This window comes from Salmo salar, chromosome ssa16, assembly GCF_905237065.1.
Source record: "Salmo salar chromosome ssa16, Ssal_v3.1, whole genome shotgun sequence".
NCBI classification, from domain to species: Eukaryota; Metazoa; Chordata; class Actinopteri; order Salmoniformes; family Salmonidae; genus Salmo; species Salmo salar.
The window spans coordinates 26111467-26133720 of record NC_059457.1 but is presented as its reverse complement, the minus strand read 5'-3'; the positions used below and the strand labels follow the sequence as shown (position 1 = coordinate 26133720).

General features: G+C 44.8%; 1 protein-coding gene and 1 long non-coding RNA gene across 10 annotated transcripts in view; both read left to right on the top strand.

Annotated features, from left to right (window-relative positions):
* The window catches only part of LOC106597637 (receptor-interacting serine/threonine-protein kinase 3), a 42671-nt gene extending 25398 nt beyond the window's left edge, over positions 1-17273 (top strand). Inside the window, exons 1-10 of one of the 9 annotated variants that reach the window (XR_006759716.1) lie at positions 7928-9248; positions 9406-9468; positions 9955-10089; positions 10434-11769; positions 13495-13557; positions 14044-14317; positions 14523-15858; positions 16015-16077; positions 16564-16812; positions 17043-17273. Coding sequence is in view for 1 of the 9 variants with exons in the window: in XM_045697102.1 (XP_045553058.1) it covers positions 701-740; positions 6885-6947; positions 7434-7682; positions 7913-7932 (372 nt within the window). In the remaining 8 variants the exon portion in view is untranslated. Of the gene's footprint in view, positions 1-700; positions 747-1364; positions 1424-5346; positions 5372-6884; positions 6948-7433; positions 7683-7912; positions 9249-9405; positions 9469-9954; positions 10229-10433; positions 11770-13494; positions 13558-14043; positions 14318-14522; positions 15859-16014; positions 16078-16563; positions 16813-17042 lie in introns of those variants that run through there. The other 8 variants (XR_006759715.1, XR_006759717.1, XR_006759714.1 and 5 more) reach the window with 8 other exon arrangements.
* A 984-nt stretch (positions 17274-18257) lies between these two features.
* On the top strand, positions 18258-21360 carry LOC106573463 (uncharacterized). The gene is made up of 4 exons (XR_006759718.1): positions 18258-18377; positions 20102-20164; positions 20651-20924; positions 21130-21360. It is a non-coding gene; the product is annotated as an uncharacterized lncRNA (long non-coding RNA).
* The last annotated feature ends 894 nt before the right edge of the window (positions 21361-22254 follow it).

The following is a 22254-nucleotide window of genomic DNA, read 5'->3' as shown; positions in this document are numbered from 1 at the left end:
ACGAACTGGCACAGAGAGACAGGAACACAGGGATAAATACACTGGGGGAAATAAGCGACCCCTGGAGGGGGTGGAGACAATCACAAGGACAGGTGAAACAGATCAAGGTGTGACAGTACCCCCCATGGCGCCACCTGGCGTCCTACCTGGACGCATACCTGGCTGACCGGGGTGTCGGCAGTGGAAATCGGCGATGAGGGCCGGGTCCAGGATGTCTTTAGCAGGAACCCAGCACCTCTCCTCCGGGCCATAACCCTCCCAGTCAACCAGGTACTGGAAACCCTTGCCCCGTGGTCGAACCCTCAGGAGGCGTCTCACCGTATACGCTGGCCATCGATGACCCGGGGGGAGGGATGGGCCTAGAAACAGAAGACACATGACTGTGAGACAAGGGCTTAATCCTGGACACATGGGGTGAACACGGAGGGTACAGGGCAACAGCAGTGGGACTAATGACTCTAGAATTGGGGAAAAGAGCAATGAAACAGGGGGATATTTATGAGTCTTATTTTTGTATATATTTATATACTTATATAGTATTAAATGTTATAATTATTTATTTCTCTTGTACCAAATGTCTGATTAAAAATTACAGTTAGTGCAGAATGGTTCTTTTTTGGACTGTAAGTCTGCTCATATTATCGTTTTCAAACATATCAATTGTGATTTTGTAAATTGCTTCACTTTCTGCTTACTGTAGGATGTGGCTGATGGCTTGTCTTCAAAACTAATAGACAAAGGTAAAATAATATTTTCATTATCCTCTCTTCAACCCTCTCTCTCTGCTCTACCCTTACTCTCTATATCTCTCACTTCTCTTAACTTCCACTCATATGAGTGTGAGAGAACAGCTTGTCAAATAGATCAGATATGAAGAACAGTTATTTGCACTCCTTGTATTGCTCCAAGTACATAAGAAAAATGTCAATACTTGTAAGTGAAAGTCCAGTGAACTTGCAGTCATGTCACGAATCCCACCGAAGGTGGCTCCCCTGCCTGCTCGGGCGGCGCTCGGCGGTCGTCGTCACCGACCTACTAGCCGCCGCTGATCCTTTTTTCCTTTTTCGTTTGGTTTGTCTTATTGGTTGCACCTGTTCCTCATTTGTCTTTTGATTTTGGTTATTTAAGCCTGGTTAGCCCGCCCAGTGTTGTGCGGGATTATTTAGCGTCAGGTTGTGTTTTGTATTTGGATGTGCTGGCGATCTACTACTGTTCTATTTTCATGCATGCTGTGCACCTGTTGTTTGGGCACTTTGCATTTTTCACGCCCGTTGTGTTGGCGTCTATCGTGTTGTGTTTTTATTGAATAAACACAAAGTTCCTTACCTCTGCTCTCTGCGCCTGACTCCTACCACCACTCCTAGCAACGACTGACAGAATCCCGCACCAGCTATGGAGTCAGCAGGAGCAGCCTCCCCTCCTCTCCCATCGATGGAGGAACGGGTCCTTCACCATACCACCATCCTCCACCGAATCGGCTCAGCGATGGAGCAGATGATGGAGAGGATGGACCGATGGGAGAGGAGTGGCCTCCCTACCGCATCCCCAGCACCAACTCCTCCTCCACCATCTACCCCTCCACCGACGTCCGGACCCGGAGCCCTACGCCTGGCTCTCCCCAGGGAGTACGATGGAGCGGCGGCGGGGTGCCAGGGGTTCCTGCTACAGTTGGATTTGTACCTGGCTACCGTTCATCCAGCTCCCTCCGGAGAGGAGAGCGTAAGCGTCCTCGTCTCCTGCTTAACGGGACGTGCCCTGGAGTGGGCCAACGCAGTGTGGTACGGCCCAGACTCGGCAAGGGATCACTACCCTGAGTTCACCCGCCGGTTCCGGGCCGTGTTCGACCACCCAGCAGAAGGCCGGGCGGCGGGTGAACGGCTGTTCCACCTGCGTCAGGAGACGAGGAGCGCACAGGACTTTGCTCTGGAGTTCCGGACCTTGGCTGCTGGAGCGGGGTGGAACGACAGGGCCCTGATGGACCACTATCGGTGTAGCCTCCGGGAGGACGTCCGCCGTGAGCTAGCCTGTCGGGACACTACCCTGTCGCTAGACGAACTAATCGACATGTCCATTCGTCTTGACAATCTGCTGGCTGCGCGCGGGCTTCCAGACGGGGCCCTGTTGGTTCCACCTCCAGGTCCTCCAGCTCCCATTCCTATGGAGCTAGGGGGGGCCGCGTCCAGGGGAACCGGAGGAGGAGGCTCCCCTTGTATCCAGTGTGGTCGGAGAGGACACACTACCGACAGGTGCTGGGGGAGCTCCTCTGGGAATCGAGATGGCAGGCGGAGCACTCCTCGTCCATCTCAGGTGAGTAAGCACCAACCTCACCCAGAGCTCCCTGTTGGTCACATGTTCGTTTTAGTAACTTTCCCCTTGTTTTCTCCCTCTTTCCAGCATAAGGCGCTAGTCGATTCAGGCGCAGCTGGAAACTTTATGGATCGTGGGCTCGCATTAAGGCTAGGGATTCCCCTGGTGTCATTGGACCAACCTTTCCCCGTGCACTCCTTAGATAGCAGACCATTAGGGTCAGGACTGGTCAGGGAGGCCACGGTGCCACTGGACATGGTAACGCAGGGGGGATCATGGGGAACGGATTACTCTCTTCCTCATTGATTCTCCTGCGTTTCCGGTGGTGCTGGGGATTCCCTGGCTGGCCAATCACAATCCCAATATTTCGTGGAGACAGGGGGCTCTCAGAGGGTGGTCAGAGGAGTGCTCAGGCAGGTGTAAGGGAGTTTCCATCGGTGCGACAACGGTGGAGAGTCCAGACCAGGTTTCCACTGTGCGCATTCCCTCAGAATATGCCGATTTGGCTATCGCCTTCTGTAAAAAGAGGGCGACCCGATTACCACCTCATCGACGAGGGGATTGCGTGATAAATCTCCAGGTAAACGCTGCACTTCCCAGGAGTCACGTGTACCCATTGTCACAGGAGGAGACGTTGGCTATGGAAACATATGTCACGGAATCTCTGAGACAGGGGTATATTCGGCCCTCCATGTCACCCGTCTCCTCGAGTTTCTTTTTTGTGAAGAAAAAGGATGGAGGGTTGCGTCCGTGCATTGATTATCGAGGTCTAAATTCCATCACAGTAGGGTTCAGTTACCCACTACCTCTCATCGCTACGGCGGTGGAATCATTTCACGGCGCACGAAACTGGACCTCAGGAGCGCGTACAATCTGGTGCGTATCCGGGGAGGAGACGAGTGGAAAACCGCATTTAGTACCACATCGGGCCACTATGAGTACCTCGTCATGCCGTACGGGTTAAAGAATGCTCCAGCCGTCTTTCAATCCTTTGTTGACGAGATTCTCAGGGACCTGCACGGACAGGGGGTGGTGGTGTATATTGACGACATCTTGATTTATTCCGCCACCCGCGCCGCGCATGTCTTCCTGGTGCGCAAGGTGCTTGAGCGACTGCTGGAGAATGACCTGTACGTCAAGGCTGAGAAATGTGAGTTTTTCAAACGAGCCGTTTCCTTCCTGGGGTATCGCATTTCCACCTCGGGGGTGGTGATGGAGGATGACCGCGTTAAAGCCGTGCGTAATTGGCCGACTCCGACCACGGTAAAGGAGGTGCAGCGGTTTTTAGGGTTTGCCAATTACTACCGGAGGTTTATCCGGGGCTTTGGTCAAGTTGCTGCTCCCATTACCTCACTGCTGAAGGGGGGTCCGGCGCGCTTGCGCTGGTCAGCAGAGGCGAACAGAGCGTTCAGTCGCCTGAAGGAGCTGTTTACCGTCGCTCCAGTGCTGGCTCATCCAGATCCCTCTTTGGCATTCATAGTGGAGGTGGACGCGTCCGAGACTGGGGTGGGGGCCGTGCTATCACAGCGCTCGGGCACGCCACCCAAACTCCGCCCGTGCGCTTTCTTCTCTAGGAAGCTAGGGTCGGCGGAGCAGAACTATGATGTGGGGGACAGGGAGTTGTTAGCTGTGGTCAAGGCTCTGAAGGTGTGGAGACATTGGCTTGAGGGGGCAAAGCACCCTTTCCTCATCTGGACTGACCACCGTAACCTCGAGTACATCCGGGCAGCTAGGAGACTGAATCCGCGTCAGGCCAGGTGGGCCATGTTCTTTACCCGTTTCCGGTTCACCATCTCTTATCGGCCAGGTTCACTGAACACGAAGGCCGACGCACTGTCCCGCCTATATGACACCGAGGAGAGGGCCATCGATCCGGCTCCCATTCTTCCGGCGTCGTGTTTGGTAGCTCCGGTGGTATGGGAGTTGGACGCGGAGATCGAGCGGGCGTTAAGGTCGGAACCTGCACCATCGCAGTGTCCGACAGGTGTTCAGTACGTACCGCTTGGTCTCCGTGATCGATTGATTCGATGGGCCCATAATCTCCCCTCTTCGGGTCACCCTGGGATCGAGAGGACAGTGCGGAACCTGAGGGGGAAGTACTGGTGGCCCACCTTGGGTAAGGACGTGCGGTTTTATGTTTCCTCCTGCTCGGTGTGCGCTCAGAGCAAGGCTCCTCGACACCTGCCTAGAGGGAAATTACACACCCTTCCCGTTCCACAGCGGCCGTGGTCACACTTATCAGTGGACTTCCTCACTGACCTTCCCGTATCACAGGGGAACACCACTATCCTGGTCGTTGTGGATCGGTTCTCGAAGTCCTGTCGTCTCATCCCGTTGCCCGGTCTCCCTACGGCTCTGCAGACTGCGGAGGCCCTGTTTACCCATGTCTTCCGGCACTATGGGGTGCCCGAGGACATCGTTTCTGATCGGGGTCCCCAGTTCACGTCCAGAGTTTGGAGGGCGTTCATGGAACGTTTGGGGGTCTCGGTCAGCCTGACCTCGGGTTTCCACCCCGAGAGTAATGGGCAGGTGGAGAGGGTGAACCAAGAGGTTGGGTAGGTTTCTAAGGACGTATTGCCAGGACCGGCCCAGAGAATGGGCGAGATACGTGCCATGGGCAGAAATAGCCCAGAATTCTCTACGGCACTCATCAACCAACATGTCACCGTTCCAGTGCGTGTTGGGCTACCAGCCGGTCCTGGCTCGATGGCACCAGAGCCAGATCGAGGCTCCTGCGGTGGAGGATTGGGTGCAGCGCTCGAAGGACACCTGGAGAGCCGTCAAAGACGCACTTACAAAGGCGAGTGGACGGCAGAAGAAGAGCGCTGACCAGCACCGCAGTGAGACCCCTGTGTTTGCACCAGGGGATCGAGTCTGGCTCTCGGCTAGAAACCTGCCCCTCCGCTTGCCCTGCCGGAAGCTGGGCCCGCAGTGTGTAGGGCCGTTTAAAGTCCTGAGGAGGATAAACGAGGTGTGTTACCGGTTACAACTTCCATCTTACTACCGTATTAACCCCTCGTTTCATGTGTCTCTCCTCAGGCCGGTGGTGGCTGGTCCCATGCAGGAAGGTGAGGTCCTCCGGGTCGCCCTCGAGGTCGGTTGCGGCGCGCTGCGGGAGCCGCGCGTCAGGAGGGGGGTACTGTCACGAATCCCACCGAAGGTGGCTCCCCTGCCTGCTCGGGCGGCGCTCGGCGGTCGTCGTCACCGACCTACTAGCCGCCGCTGATCCTTTTTTCCTTTTCGTTTGGTTTGTCTTATTGGTTGCACCTGTTCCTCATTTGTCTTTTGATTTTGGTTATTTAAGCCTGGTTAGCCCGCCCAGTGTTGTGCGGGATTATTTAGCGTCAGGTTGTGTTTTGTATTTGGATGTGCTGGCGATCTACTACTGTTCTATTTTCATGCATGCTGTGCACCTGTTGTTTGGGCACTTTGCATTTTTCACGCCCGTTGTGTTGGCGTCTATCGTGTTGTGTTTTTATTGAATAAATACAAAGTTCCTTACCTCTGCTCTCTGCGCCTGACTCCTACCACCACTCCTAGCAACGACTGACAAGTCATGCATACTCCAAAAATGTTTTTAACTTTTCTTAAATCAACGTTTTGCTCAATAGACTGAAAAAAGTCTGCACACCTTTACTTTTAATAACCTTAGTCAGGATGTGATAAACAAAATATAATTGCTCCTACATGCATATGGTCCCCTCCCTTGCAGCTTTTGACCATTTGTCATTATATGTTGTCCTATCTGTCTGTCCTGTCTGAATGTCCTGTTTGACAACCGAAGTCACTGCCTGTGAAATATCCCTCGATATGATTTTGTTGTTGTGCAGAAAGACAAACAGTCATTTCTGATGGAGTCAGGCACAGATGAGACAAATCAAAAGGAAAAAATGGCTAAATCAACCTTTGATCAACCTTTGCTGAAACATTAACCTTTTCTAGTCAAAGATTTAGATAAGCAGCACCCCCCCCCTTTGTAAGCTTTTCTTTCTCTTCTGTTGGTAACATATCAAATATATTTATATTCCCGTTATTTACCAATGTTAAATCTCTGTCTCTGCTGCCCTGGGATCAGCTGTAATGTTGATGATCTAAACATTGATTTCATTGTATATCCCACCAGGGGACAATCTGGTGTTATTAGATAGAATTCAAGCTATGTTAGATCAAATTCAGACAGTAACTATTATTTTAGCAGGTGATCTAAATCATACATTTGATAAGATTGACAGACAAAGTAATAAAAAGGGGCACATTTAGGGAACCTCCAAAGAGGCTGACAAATGTAATCTCTACAAATAAATTACAGGAAACCTAGAGATTGCTATTTCCAACTACAAAGACTATTCCTTTTTTTCTCAAAATAAGAATAGTTATTCAAGAATTTACTACATGTTTTTTCTCTGTGCTCAGGAAGCTGCCCCTCGGTGTAGGCTTACTTCTGCAATGAAGTAAAAGCAGTTCTGCATGCCATACGTCGCTTTGTGCTTTATTCAACTCTGGCTACAAATACAGAACATGTATTCGATGATGATTCTTTACAAACCATGTCATGGAGAGTCTCTCTCTCTTGCCAGATCAAGCTGCTACTCCCCAGTCTAGCCAGGATCAATCTGCAGTCATGGAGACAAAGCAGTATGGTAATGTAACCTGCCTTGTTTGCATGGGATAAATTCTGAAATATTACTGAACTAGTGTTGTTAGAAGATACTACAAAAAATTGAATTAAATAATGACTGTATTTGACCAGATTCCCACAAAGAGATATGATGAATAAATAGATGACCTAAAGTCAGGAGTCTATCAATCTGCAAGACAACAGTATACATATTACTGAGGAAATATTCATAATGGAAAATATGGCATGTTCAACTCTTAAAAAAGCTTTGTTGGGTGCTGATATGAAATGCATTTTAATATCTCAGATTGTGAGTACTGAATATCATTTTCATTCAGGAAACAATTCTGATGCAAGGTCTTTCTTATGTCATGTTTGTCAAAGATGCTGATTGAAAAACTTCCGTATTTACGGTCTCCCCTGTATAGTCCTGTACATTCATGGTTAGATTCACTGAAAATCAATCATTCTTTAAGTTTCTTTGAGTAACAGATGTTCTCTAACACAGGTGCCCAATTTGTGGATGATAACATGGAAAAACTTGTTCAAAGGATTACCATGGTGATGCCAATAGCAGATGGCCTATACCAGAAGAAAATGATCCATGATGAGGATTACTATGAAATCACTGCGGCCCAAACCAGTATGTCAAAGATGAGAAAGCTGTATGTGGCCCTGAAACCAGGAGGAGTGGTGGCTAAATCAGCCTTTTACAAAATTCTACTGGAACAACAATCTCTTCTAGTCGAAGAACTGGGTAAGCTCCTCTCTCTCCTCTTTTGGTATCATAAGTATCTATCAGTAAAATATATGTGTATTCCAGTCCCTGCTCCCCTGAAATCAGCTGTAATGTTGATTATCTATAATGAGTTTGAATGGAGAAGGTGATGGTTTGTTATGGGGCTGCAAAGTTCCCCCTGGCCCCCCTGTAATTCTAAACTCTGCACACAACTGATTATTTCCCTTTGTTTTCCTATATGACTACAGGTGGGGTTGGCCAGAAATGAAGTCATAACTTGAGCGGCTTCTACAGTCATGGTCTGGACTTCTAGGAACCTGCTGGCCCACTGCTCACTTTTTTCCAAATCTTACTGTTGTCTCCCAACCACGTATATGTTTAAATCTCACACATTACATCAGAAATAGTGGTCCTATCACACCACTGTTGTCAAACAACAATTTGTAACAAAATAAATAGTGTTTTTTAAATTAATCACATCACGTCTTTTCCTGGTTGCTTAATTGTTCAGATTGCATACGGAAGACAGCGTACTAGGACCCGGTCTGGGATTTGCCACCAGTCAAGAGAAGTCATACAAAAACCTTGACATCTGAATCTTTAATGGTTTTACTATATTCGATTTTGAAAAACAGTATGTTGGAAACACAGGAGGCTGGTGAGGAGAGGACGGCTCATAATAAGGGCTGGAATAGAGTAAATGGAAAAAAATCTAAAATCTTGAAACCATGTGTTTGATGTGTTTGATACCATTCCATGAATTCAATTCCAGCCATTACTATGAGCCCGTCCTGCCCAATTAAGGCGCCACCAGCCACCTGTGGTGGGAATACTGCCCATGTCTCACCATTATGCTTGTGAAACATATTCATTTGAAACATTTTATTGTGATCCAACAGTACACCTGTGAAATATAAGAGTTAGCCAATGTGATGAGTGTTCAAGTCCAGGTGGTGGATAGGATGAGTTTTTCCTCACAGTGTAAAGGTGCTCTTTATTCTACAAAAAATCTATGTGTAAACACACATCATCCCTACATTATATCTGTCTTCTATCACCTTAGAGACCAGTATTCACAAGCAGCACATGGAGAATATCCTTTGCTACTTTAATGTTCTTGTTTTTTAATATGTGATATCATCTGCAGGTATTGTGATTGCTGCATAAGTAATTGCCTCTGAGGACAAAGTTATCTGCATCTAAAACTGACCTGTATTAACTCTGATCACCACTAGATGGTTGTCACTGACCAGATTATGTAGAATTACATTACTATCCAGAAAAGTAAATGTGTATTTGGTATAGAATAGATATGTTGTATTTGGTGAAGCCTGTAGACCTGAGACCAGTGGGGTAGTCTGCAAAGCAGGATCAATTATTTCTGAGATAGACCAACGTGCTCTGAAATAAACATGTCATTACATGTCTGTATGTAAAGTCTTAACTGTGCACTTGGAACTCCACCCCCTCTTTTCAGATAAAAAGGGGTGGAGAATGTAAAGAGAAAACTGAAAGTAAAAAACTGTAGAAAAAGTTTTTGAGACAAAGAGTTACTGGGAGTTATCTGTCCAACACAGACACATTGTAAGTACCTGGGTTTAATGGGTAAAATAAAGATTGCCAAGTTCTGCATGCCATACGTCGTTTTGTGCTTTATTCAACTCAGGCTACAAATACAGAACATGTATTCGATGATGATTCTTTACAAATCATGTCATGGAGAGTCTCTCTCTCTTGCCAGATCAAGCTGCTACTCCCCAGTCTAGCCAGGATCAATCTGCAGTCATGGAGACAAAGCAGTATGGTAATGTAACCTGCCTTGTTTGCATGGGATAAATTCTGAAATATTACTGAACTAGTGTTGTTAGAAGATACTACAAAAAATTGAATTAAATAATGACTGTATTTGACCAGATTCCCACTGAGAGATATGATGAATAAATAGATGACCTAAAGTCAGGAGTCTATCAATCTGCAAGACAACAGTATACATATTACTGAGGAAATATTCATAATGGAAAATATGGCATGTTCAACTCTTAAAAAAGCTTTGTTGGGTGCTGATATGAAATGCATTTTAATATCTCAGATTGTGAGTACTGAATATCATTTTCATTCAGGAAACAATTCTGATGCAAGGTCTTTCTTATGTCATGTTTGTCAAAGATGCTGATTGAAAAACTTCCGTATTTACGGTCTCCCCTGTATAGTCCTGTACATTCATGGTTAGATTCACTGAAAATCAATCATTCTTTAAGTTTCTTTGAGTAAGAGATGTTCTCTAACACAGGTGCCCAATTTGTGGATGATAACATGGAAAAACTTGTTCAAAGGATTACCATGGTGATGCCAATAGCAGATGGCCTATACCAGAAGAAAATGATCCATGATGAGGATTACTATGAAATCACTGCGGCCCAAACCAGTATGTCAAAGATGAGAAAGCTGTATGTGGCCCTGAAACCAGGAGGAGTGGTGGCTAAATCAGCCTTTTACAAAATTCTACTGGACCAACAATCTCTTCTAGTCGAAGAACTGGATAAGCTCCTCTCTCTCCTCTTTTGGTATCATAAGTATCTATCAGTAAAATATATGTGTATTCCAGTCCCTGCTCCCCTGAAATCAGCTGTAATGTTGATTATCTATAATGAGTTTGAATGGAGAAGGTGATGGTTTGTTATGGGGCTGCAAAGTTCCCCCTGGCTCCCCTGTAATTCTAAACTCTGCACACAACTGATTATTTCCCTTTGTTTTCCTATATGACTACAGGTGGGGTTGGCCAGAAATGAAGTCATAACTTGAGCGGCTTCTACAGTCATGGTCTGGACTTCTAGGAACCTGCTGGCCCACTGCTCACTTTTTTCCAAATCTTACTGTTGTCTCCCAACCACGTATATGTTTAAATCTCACACATTACATCAGAAATAGTGGTCCTATCACACCACTGTTGTCAAACAACAATTTGTAACAAAATAAATAGTGTTTTTTAAATTAATCACATCAAGTCTTTTCCTGGTTGCTTAATTGTTCAGATTGCATACGGAAGACAGCGTACTAGGACCCGGTCTGGGATTTGCCACCAGTCAAGAGAAGTCATACAAAAACCTTGACATCTGAATCTTTAATGGTTTTACTATATTCGATTTTGAAAAACAGTATGTTGGAAACACAGGAGGCTGGTGAGGAGAGGGCGGCTCATAATAAGGGCTGGAATAGAGTAAATGGAAAAAAATCTAAAACCTTGAAACCATGTGTTTGATGTGTTTGATACCATTCCATGAATTCAATTCCAGCCATTACTATGAGCCCGTCCTGCCCAATTAAGGCGCCACCAGCCACCTGTGGTGGGAATACTGCCCATGTCTCACCATTATGCTTGTGAAACATATTCATTTGAAACATTTTATTGTGATCCAACAGTACACCTGTGAAATATAAGAGTTAGCCAATGTGATGAGTGTTCAAGTCCAGGTGGTGGATAGGATGAGTTTTTCCTCACAGTGTAAAGGTGCTCTTTATTCTACAAAAAATCAATGTGTAAACACACATCATCCCTACATTATATCTGTCTTCTATCACCTTAGAGACCAGTATTCACAAGCAGCACATGGAGAATATCCTTTGCTACTTTAATGTTCTTGTTTTTTAATATGTGATATCATCTGCAGGTATTGTGATTGCTGCATAAGTAATTGCCTCTGAGGACAAAGTTATCTGCATCTAAAACTGACCTGTATTAACTCTGATCACCACTAGATGGTTGTCACTGACCAGATTATGTAGAATTACATTACTATCCAGAAAAGTAAATGTGTATTTGGTATAGAATAGATATGTTGTATTTGGTGAAGCCTGTAGACCTGAGACCAGTGGGGTAGTCTGCAAAGCAGGATCAATTATTTCTGAGATAGACCAACGTGCTCTGAAATAAACATGTCATTACATGTCTGTATGTAAAGTCTTAACTGTGCACTTGGAACTCCACCCCCTCTTTTCAGATAAAAAGGGGTGGAGAATGTAAAGAGAAAACTGAAAGTAAAAAACTGTAGAAAAAGTTTTTGAGACAAAGAGTTACTGGGAGTTATCTGTCCAACACAGACACATTGTAAGTACCTGGGTTTAATGGGTAAAATAAAGATTGCCAAGTTCTGCATGCCATACGTCGTTTTGTGCTTTATTCAACTCAGGCTACAAATACAGAACATGCTGGCTACGTCCCTTCCGTCTTCAAGAGAGCGAGAGTTGCACCCCTTCTGAAAAAACCTACACTCGATCCCTCCGATGTCAACAACTACAGGCCAGTATCCCTTCTTTCCTTTCTCTCCAAAACTCTTGAACGCGCCGTGCTTGGCCAGCTCTCTTGCTATCTCTCTCAGAATGACCTTCTTGATCCTAATCAGTCAGGTTTCAAGACTGGGCATTCAACTGAGACTGCTCTTCTCTGTGTCACGGAGGCTCTCCGCACTGCTAAAGCTAACTCTCTCTCCTCTGCTCTCATCCTTCTAGACCTATCTGCTGCCTTTGATACCGTGAACCATCAGATCCTCCTCTCCACCCTCTCCGAGCTGGGCATCTCCGGCACCGCGCACGCTTGGATTGCGTCCTACCTGACAGGTCGCTCCTACCAGGTGGCGTGGCGAGAATCTGTCTCCGCACCACGTGCTCTCACCACTGGTGTCCCCCAGGGCTCTGTTCTTGGCCCACTCCTATTCTCGCTATACACCAAGTCACTTGGCTCTGTCATATCCTCACATGGTCTCTCATATCATTGCTATGCAGACGACACACAATTAATCTTCTCCTTTCCCCCTTCTGACAACCAGGTGGCGAATCGCATCTCTGCATGTCTGGCAGACATATCAGTGTGGATGACGGATCACCACCTCAAGCTGAACCTCGGCAAGACGGAGCTGCTCTTCCTACCGGGGAAGGACTGCCCGTTCCATGATCTCGCCATCACGGTTGACAACTCCCTTGTGTCCTCCTCCCAGAGTGCTAAGAGCCTTGGCGTGACCCTGGACAACACCCTGTCGTTCTCCACCAACATCAAGGCGGTGACCCAATCCTGTAGGTTCATGCTCTACAACATTCGCAGAGTACGACCCTGCCTCACACAGGAAGCGGCGCAGGTCCTAATCCAGGCACTTGTCATCTCCCGTCTGGATTACTGCAACTCGCTGTTGGCTGGGCTCCCTGCCTGTGCCATTAAACCCCTACAACTCATCCAGAACGCCGCAGCCCGTCTGGTGTTCAACCTTCCCAAGTTCTCTCACGTCACCCCGCTCCTCCGCTCTCTCCACTGGCTTCCAGTCGAAGCTCGCATCCGCTACAAGACCATGGTGCTTGCCTACGGAGCTGTGAGGGGAACGGCACCTCCGTACCTTCAGGCTCTGATCAGGCCCTACACCCAAACAAGGGCACTCCGTTCATCCACCTCTGGCCTGCTCGCCTCCCTACCTCTGAGGAAGCACAGTTCCCGCTCAGCCCAGTCAAAACTGTTCGCTGCTCTGGCACCCCAATGGTGGAACAAGCTCCCTCACGACGCCAGGACAGCGGAGTCAATCACCACCTTCCGGAGACACCTGAAACCCCACCTCTTCAAGGAATACCTGGGATAGGATAAAGTAATCCTTCTAACCCCCCCCTTAAAAGATTTAGATGCACTATTGTAAAGTGGTTGTTCCACTGGATATTATAGGTGAATGCACCAAATTGTAAGTCGCTCTGGATAAGAGCGTCTGCTAAATGACTAAAATGTAAATGTAAAATGTATGTATTCGATGATGATTCTTTACAAATCATGTCATGGAGAGTCTCTCTCTCTTGCCAGATCAAGCTGCTACTCCCCAGTCTAGCCAGGATCAATCTGCAGTCATGGAGACAAAGCAGTATGGTAATGTAACCTGCCTTGTTTGCATGGGATAAATGCTGAAATATTACTGAACTAGTGTTGTTAGAAGATACTACAAAAAATTGAATTAAATAATGACTGTATTTGACCAGATTCCCACTGAGAGATATGATGAATAAATAGATTACCTAAAGTCAGGAGTCTATCAATCTGCAAGACAACAGTATACATATTACTGAGGAAATATTCATAATGGAAAATATGGCATGTTCAACTCTTAAAAAAGCTTTGTTGGGTGCTGATATGAAATGCATTTTAATATCTCAGATTGTGAGTACTGAATATCATTTTCATTCAGGAAACAATTCTGATGCAAGGTCTTTCTTATGTCATGTTTGTCAAAGATGCTGATTGAAAAACTTCCGTATTTACGGTCTCCCCTGTATAGTCCTGTACATTCATGGTTAGATTCACTGAAAATCAATCATTCTTTAAGTTTCTTTGAGTAAGAGATGTTCTCTAACACAGGTGCCCAATTTGTGGATGATAACATGGAAAAACTTGTTCAAAGGATTACCATGGTGATGCCAATAGCAGATGGCCTATACCAGAAGAAAATGATCCATGATGAGGATTACTATGAAATCACTGCGGCCCAAACCAGTATGTCAAAGATGAGAAAGCTGTATGTGGCCCTGAAACCAGGAGGAGTGGTGGCTAAATCAGCCTTTTACAAAATTCTACTGGACCAACAATCTCTTCTAGTCGAAGAACTGGATAAGCTCCTCTCTCTCCTCTTTTGGTATCATAAGTATCTATCAGTAAAATATATGTGTATTCCAGTCCCTGCTCCCCTGAAATCAGCTGTAATGTTGATTATCTATAATGAGTTTGAATGGAGAAGGTGATGGTTTGTTATGGGGCTGCAAAGTTCCCCCTGGCCCCCCTGTAATTCTAAACTCTGCACACAACTGATTATTTCCCTTTGTTTTCCTATATGACTACAGGTGGGGTTGGCCAGAAATGAAGTCATAACTTGAGCGGCTTCTACAGTCATGGTCTGGACTTCTAGGAACCTGCTGGCCCACTGCTCACTTTTTTCCAAATCTTACTGTTGTCTCCCAACCACGTATATGTTTAAATCTCACACATTACATCAGAAATAGTGGTCCTATCACACCACTGTTGTCAAACAACAATTTGTAACAAAATAAATAGTGTTTTTTAAATTAATCACATCAAGTCTTTTCCTGGTTGCTTAATTGTTCAGATTGCATACGGAAGACAGCGTACTAGGACCCGGTCTGGGATTTGCCACCAGTCAAGAGAAGTCATACAAAAACCTTGACATCTGAATCTTTAATGGTTTTACTATATTCGATTTTGAAAAACAGTATGTTGGAAACACAGGAGGCTGGTGAGGAGAGGACGGCTCATAATAAGGGCTGGAATAGAGTAAATGGAAAAAAATCTAAAACCTTGAAACCATGTGTTTGATGTGTTTGATACCATTCCATGAATTCAATTCCAGCCATTACTATGAGCCCGTCCTGCCCAATTAAGGCGCCACCAGCCACCTGTGGTGGGAATACTGCCCATGTCTCACCATTATGCTTGTGAAACATATTCATTTGAAACATTTTATTGTGATCCAACAGTACACCTGTGAAATATAAGAGTTAGCCAATGTGATGAGTGTTCAAGTCCAGGTGGTGGATAGGATGAGTTTTTCCTCACAGTGTAAAGGTGCTCTTTATTCTACAAAAAATCTATGTGTAAACACACATCATCCCTACATTATATCTGTCTTCTATCACCTTAGAGACCAGTATTCACAAGCAGCACATGGAGAATATCCTTTGCTACTTTAATGTTCTTGTTTTTTAATATGTGATATCATCTGCAGGTATTGTGATTGCTGCATAAGTAATTGCCTCTGAGGACAAAGTTATCTGCATCTAAAACTGACCTGTATTAACTCTGATCACCACTAGATGGTTGTCACTGACCAGATTATGTAGAATTACATTACTATCCAGAAAAGTAAATGTGTATTTGGTATAGAATAGATATGTTGTATTTGGTGAAGCCTGTAGACCTGAGACCAGTGGGGTAGTCTGCAAAGCAGGATCAATTATTTCTGAGATAGACCAACGTGCTCTGAAATAAACATGTCATTACATGTCTGTATGTAAAGTCTTAACTGTGCACTTGGAACTCCACCCCCTCTTTTCAGATAAAAAGGGGTGGAGAATGTAAAGAGAAAACTGAAAGTAAAAAACTGTAGAAAAAGTTTTTGAGACAAAGAGTTACTGGGAGTTATCTGTCCAACACAGACACATTGTAAGTACCTGGGTTTAATGGGTAAAATAAAGATTGCCAAGTTCTGCATGCCATACGTCGTTTTGTGCTTTATTCAACTCAGGCTACAAATACAGAACATGTATTCGATGATGATTCTTTACAAATCATGTCATGGAGAACTCTCTCTCTTGCCAGATCAAGCTGCTACTCCCCAGTCTAGCCAGGATCAATCTGCAGTCATGGAGACAAAGCAGTATGGTAATGTAACCTGCCTTGTTTGCATGGGATAAATGCTGAAATATTACTGAACTAGTGTTGTTAGAAGATACTACAAAAAATTGAATTAAATAATCACTGTATTTGACCAGATTCCCACTGAGAGATATGATGAATAAATAGATGACCTAAAGTCAGGAGTCTATCAATCTGCAAGACAACAGTATACATATTACTGAGGAAATATTCATAATGGAAAATATGGCATGTTCAACTCTTAAAAAAGCTTTGTTGGGTGCTGATATGAAATGCATTTTAATATCTCAGATTGTGAGTACTGAATATCATTTTCATTCAGGAAACAATTCTGATGCAAGGTCTTTCTTATGTCATGTTTGTCAAAGATGCTGATTGAAAAACTTCCGTATTTACGGTCTCCCCTGTATAGTCCTGTACATTCATGGTTAGATTCACTGAAAATCAATCATTCTTTAAGTTTCTTTGAGTAACAGATGTTCTCTAACACAGGTGCCCAATTTGTGGATGATAACATGGAAAAACTTGTTCAAAGGATTACCATGGTGATGCCAATAGCAGATGGCCTATACCAGAAGAAAATGATCCATGATGAGGATTACTATGAAATCACTGCGGCCCAAACCAGTATGTCAAAGATGAGAAAGCTGTATGTGGCCCTGAAACCAGGAGGAGTGGTGGCTAAATCAGCCTTTTACAAAATTCTACTGGAACAACAATCTCTTCTAGTCGAAGAACTGGGTAAGCTCCTCTCTCTCCTCTTTTGGTATCATAAGTATCTATCAGTAAAATATATGTGTATTCCAGTCCCTGCTCCCCTGAAATCAGCTGTAATGTTGATTATCTATAATGAGTTTGAATGGAGAAGGTGATGGTTTGTTATGGGGCTGCAAAGTTCCCCCTGGCTCCCCTGTAATTCTAAACTCTGCACACAACTGATTATTTCCCTTTGTTTTCCTATATGACTACAGGTGGGGTTGGCCAGAAATGAAGTCATAACTTGAGCGGCTTCTACAGTCATGGTCTGGACTTCTAGGAACCTGCTGGCCCACTGCTCACTTTTTTCCAAATCTTACTGTTGTCTCCCAACCACGTATATGTTTAAATCTCACACATTACATCAGAAATAGTGGTCCTATCACACCACTGTTGTCAAACAACAATTTGTAACAAAATAAATAGTGTTTTTTAAATTAATCACATCACGTCTTTTCCTGGTTGCTTAATTGTTCAGATTGCATACGGAAGACAGCGTACTAGGACCCGGTCTGGGATTTGCCACCAGTCAAGAGAAGTCATACAAAAACCTTGACATCTGAATCTTTAATGGTTTTACTATATTCGATTTTGAAAAACAGTATGTTGGAAACACAGGAGGCTGGTGAGGAGAGGACGGCTCATAATAAGGGCTGGAATAGAGTAAATGGAAAAAAATCTAAAACCTTGAAACCATGTGTTTGATGTGTTTGATACCATTCCATGAATTCAATTCCAGCCATTACTATGAGCCCGTCCTGCCCAATTAAGGCGCCACCAGCCACCTGTGGTGGGAATACTGCCCATGTCTCACCATTATGCTTGTGAAACATATTCATTTGAAACATTTTATTGTGATCCAACAGTACACCTGTGAAATATAAGAGTTAGCCAATGTGATGAGTGTTCAAGTCCAGGTGGTGGATAGGATGAGTTTTTCCTCACAGTGTAAAGGTGCTCTTTATTCTACAAAAAATCAATGTGTAAACACACATCATCCCTACATTATATCTGTCTTCTATCACCTTAGAGACCAGTATTCACAAGCAGCACATGGAGAATATCCTTTGCTACTTTAATGTTCTTGTTTTTTAATATGTGATATCATCTGCAGGTATTGTGATTGCTGCATAAGTAATTGCCTCTGAGGACAAAGTTATCTGCATCTAAAACTGACCTGTATTAACTCTGATCACCACTAGATGGTTGTCACTGACCAGATTATGTAGAATTACATTACTATCCAGAAAAGTAAATGTGTATTTGGTATAGAATAGATATGTTGTATTTGGTGAAGCCTGTAGACCTGAGACCAGTGGGGTAGTCTGCAAAGCAGGATCAATTATTTCTGAGATAGACCAACGTGCTCTGAAATAAACATGTCATTACATGTCTGTATGTAAAGTCTTAACTGTGCACTTGGAACTCCACCCCTCTTTTCAGATAAAAAGGGGTGGAGAATGTAAAGAGAAAACTGAAAGTAAAAAACTGTAGAAAAAGTTTTTGAGACAAAGAGTTACTGGGAGTTATCTGTCCAACACAGACACATTGTAAGTACCTGGGTTTAATGGGTAAAATAAAGATTGCCAAGTTCTGCATGCCATACGTCGTTTTGTGCTTTATTCAACTCAGGCTACAAATACAGAACATGCTGGCTACGTCCCTTCCGTCTTCAAGAGAGCGAGAGTTGCACCCCTTCTGAAAAAACCTACACTCGATCCCTCCGATGTCAACAACTACAGGCCAGTATCCCTTCTTTCCTTTCTCTCCAAAACTCTTGAACGCGCCGTGCTTGGCCAGCTCTCTTGCTATCTCTCTCAGAATGACCTTCTTGATCCTAATCAGTCAGGTTTCAAGACTGGGCATTCAACTGAGACTGCTCTTCTCTGTGTCACGGAGGCTCTCCGCACTGCTAAAGCTAACTCTCTCTCCTCTGCTCTCATCCTTCTAGACCTATCTGCTGCCTTTGATACCGTGAACCATCAGATCCTCCTCTCCACCCTCTCCGAGCTGGGCATCTCCGGCACCGCGCACGCTTGGATTGCGTCCTACCTGACAGGTCGCTCCTACCAGGTGGCGTGGCGAGAATCTGTCTCCGCACCACGTGCTCTCACCACTGGTGTCCCCCAGGGCTCTGTTCTTGGCCCACTCCTATTCTCGCTATACACCAAGTCACTTGGCTCTGTCATATCCTCACATGGTCTCTCATATCATTGCTATGCAGACGACACACAATTAATCTTCTCCTTTCCCCCTTCTGACAACCAGGTGGCGAATCGCATCTCTGCATGTCTGGCAGACATATCAGTGTGGATGACGGATCACCACCTCAAGCTGAACCTCGGCAAGACGGAGCTGCTCTTCCTACCGGGGAAGGACTGCCCGTTCCATGATCTCGCCATCACGGTTGACAACTCCCTTGTGTCCTCCTCCCAGAGTGCTAAGAGCCTTGGCGTGACCCTGGACAACACCCTGTCGTTCTCCACCAACATCAAGGCGGTGACCCAATCCTGTAGGTTCATGCTCTACAACATTCGCAGAGTACGACCCTGCCTCACACAGGAAGCGGCGCAGGTCCTAATCCAGGCACTTGTCATCTCCCGTCTGGATTACTGCAACTCGCTGTTGGCTGGGCTCCCTGCCTGTGCCATTAAACCCCTACAACTCATCCAGAACGCCGCAGCCCGTCTGGTGTTCAACCTTCCCAAGTTCTCTCACGTCACCCCGCTCCTCCGCTCTCTCCACTGGCTTCCAGTCGAAGCTCGCATCCGCTACAAGACCATGGTGCTTGCCTCACGGAGCTGTGAGGGGAACGGCACCTCCGTACCTTCAGGCTCTGATCAGGCCCTACACCCAAACAAGGGCACTCCGTTCATCCACCTCTGGCCTGCTCGCCTCCCTACCTCTGAGGAAGCACAGTTCCCGCTCAGCCCAGTCAAAACTGTTCGCTGCTCTGGCACCCCAATGGTGGAACAAGCTCCCTCACGACGCCAGGACAGCGGAGTCAATCACCACCTTCCGGAGACACCTGAAACCCCACCTCTTCAAGGAATACCTGGGATAGGATAAAGTAATCCTTCTAACCCCCCTTAAAAGATTTAGATGCACTATTGTAAAGTGGTTGTTCCACTGGATATTATAGGTGAATGCACCAAATTGTAAGTCGCTCTGGATAAGAGCGTCTGCTAAATGACTAAAATGTAAATGTAAAATGTATGTATTCGATGATGATTCTTTACAAATCATGTCATGGAGAGTCTCTCTCTCTTGCCAGATCAAGCTGCTACTCCCCAGTCTAGCCAGGATCAATCTGCAGTCATGGAGACAAAGCAGTATGGTAATGTAACCTGCCTTGTTTGCATGGGATAAATGCTGAAATATTACTGAACTAGTGTTGTTAGAAGATACTACAAAAAATTGAATTAAATAATGACTGTATTTGACCAGATTCCCACTGAGAGATATGATGAATAAATAGATGACCTAAAGTCAGGAGTCTATCAATCTGCAAGACAACAGTATACATATTACTGAGGAAATATTCATAATGGAAAATATGGCATGTTCAACTCTTAAAAAAGCTTTGTTGGGTGCTGATATGAAATGCATTTTAATATCTCAGATTGTGAGTACTGAATATCATTTTCATTCAGGAAACAATTCTGATGCAAGGTCTTTCTTATGTCATGTTTGTCAAAGATGCTGATTGAAAAACTTCCGTATTTACGGTCTCCCCTGTATAGTCCTGTACATTCATGGTTAGATTCACTGAAAATCAATCATTCTTTAAGTTTCTTTGAGTAAGAGATGTTCTCTAACACAGGTGCCCAATTTGTGGATGATAACATGGAAAAACTTGTTCAAAGGATTACCATGGTGATGCCAATAGCAGATGGCCTATACCAGAAGAAAATGATCCATGATGAGGATTACTATGAAATCACTGCGGCCCAAACCAGTATGTCAAAGATGAGAAAGCTGTATGTGGCCCTGAAACCAGGAGGAGTGGTGGCTAAATCAGCCTTTTACAAAATTCTACTGGACCAACAATCTCTTCTAGTCGAAGAACTGGATAAGCTCCTCTCTCTCCTCTTTTGGTATCATAAGTATCTATCAGTAAAATATATGTGTATTCCAGTCCCTGCTCCCCTGAAATCAGCTGTAATGTTGATTATCTATAATGAGTTTGAATGGAGAAGGTGATGGTTTGTTATGGGGCTGCAAAGTTCCCCCTGGCCCCCCTGTAATTCTAAACTCTGCACACAACTGATTATTTCCCTTTGTTTTCCTATATGACTACAGGTGGGGTTGGCCAGAAATGAAGTCATAACTTGAGCGGCTTCTACAGTCATGGTCTGGACTTCTAGGAACCTGCTGGCCCACTGCTCACTTTTTTCCAAATCTTACTGTTGTCTCCCAACCACGTATATGTTTAAATCTCACACATTACATCAGAAATAGTGGTCCTATCACACCACTGTTGTCAAACAACAATTTGTAACAAAATAAATAGTGTTTTTTAAATTAATCACATCAAGTCTTTTCCTGGTTGCTTAATTGTTCAGATTGCATACGGAAGACAGCGTACTAGGACCCGGTCTGGGATTTGCCACCAGTCAAGAGAAGTCATACAAAAACCTTGACATCTGAATCTTTAATGGTTTTACTATATTCGATTTTGAAAAACAGTATGTTGGAAACACAGGAGGCTGGTGAGGAGAGGACGGCTCATAATAAGGGCTGGAATAGAGTAAATGGAAAAAAATCTAAAACCTTGAAACCATGTGTTTGATGTGTTTGATACCATTCCATGAATTCAATTCCAGCCATTACTATGAGCCCGTCCTGCCCAATTAAGGCGCCACCAGCCACCTGTGGTGGGAATACTGCCCATGTCTCACCATTATGCTTGTGAAACATATTCATTTGAAACATTTTATTGTGATCCAACAGTACACCTGTGAAATATAAGAGTTAGCCAATGTGATGAGTGTTCAAGTCCAGGTGGTGGATAGGATGAGTTTTTCCTCACAGTGTAAAGGTGCTCTTTATTCTACAAAAAATCTATGTGTAAACACACATCATCCCTACATTATATCTGTCTTCTATCACCTTAGAGACCAGTATTCACAAGCAGCACATGGAGAATATCCTTTGCTACTTTAATGTTCTTGTTTTTTAATATGTGATATCATCTGCAGGTATTGTGATTGCTGCATAAGTAATTGCCTCTGAGGACAAAGTTATCTGCATCTAAAACTGACCTGTATTAACTCTGATCACCACTAGATGGTTGTCACTGACCAGATTATGTAGAATTACATTACTATCCAGAAAAGTAAATGTGTATTTGGTATAGAATAGATATGTTGTATTTGGTGAAGCCTGTAGACCTGAGACCAGTGGGGTAGTCTGCAAAGCAGGATC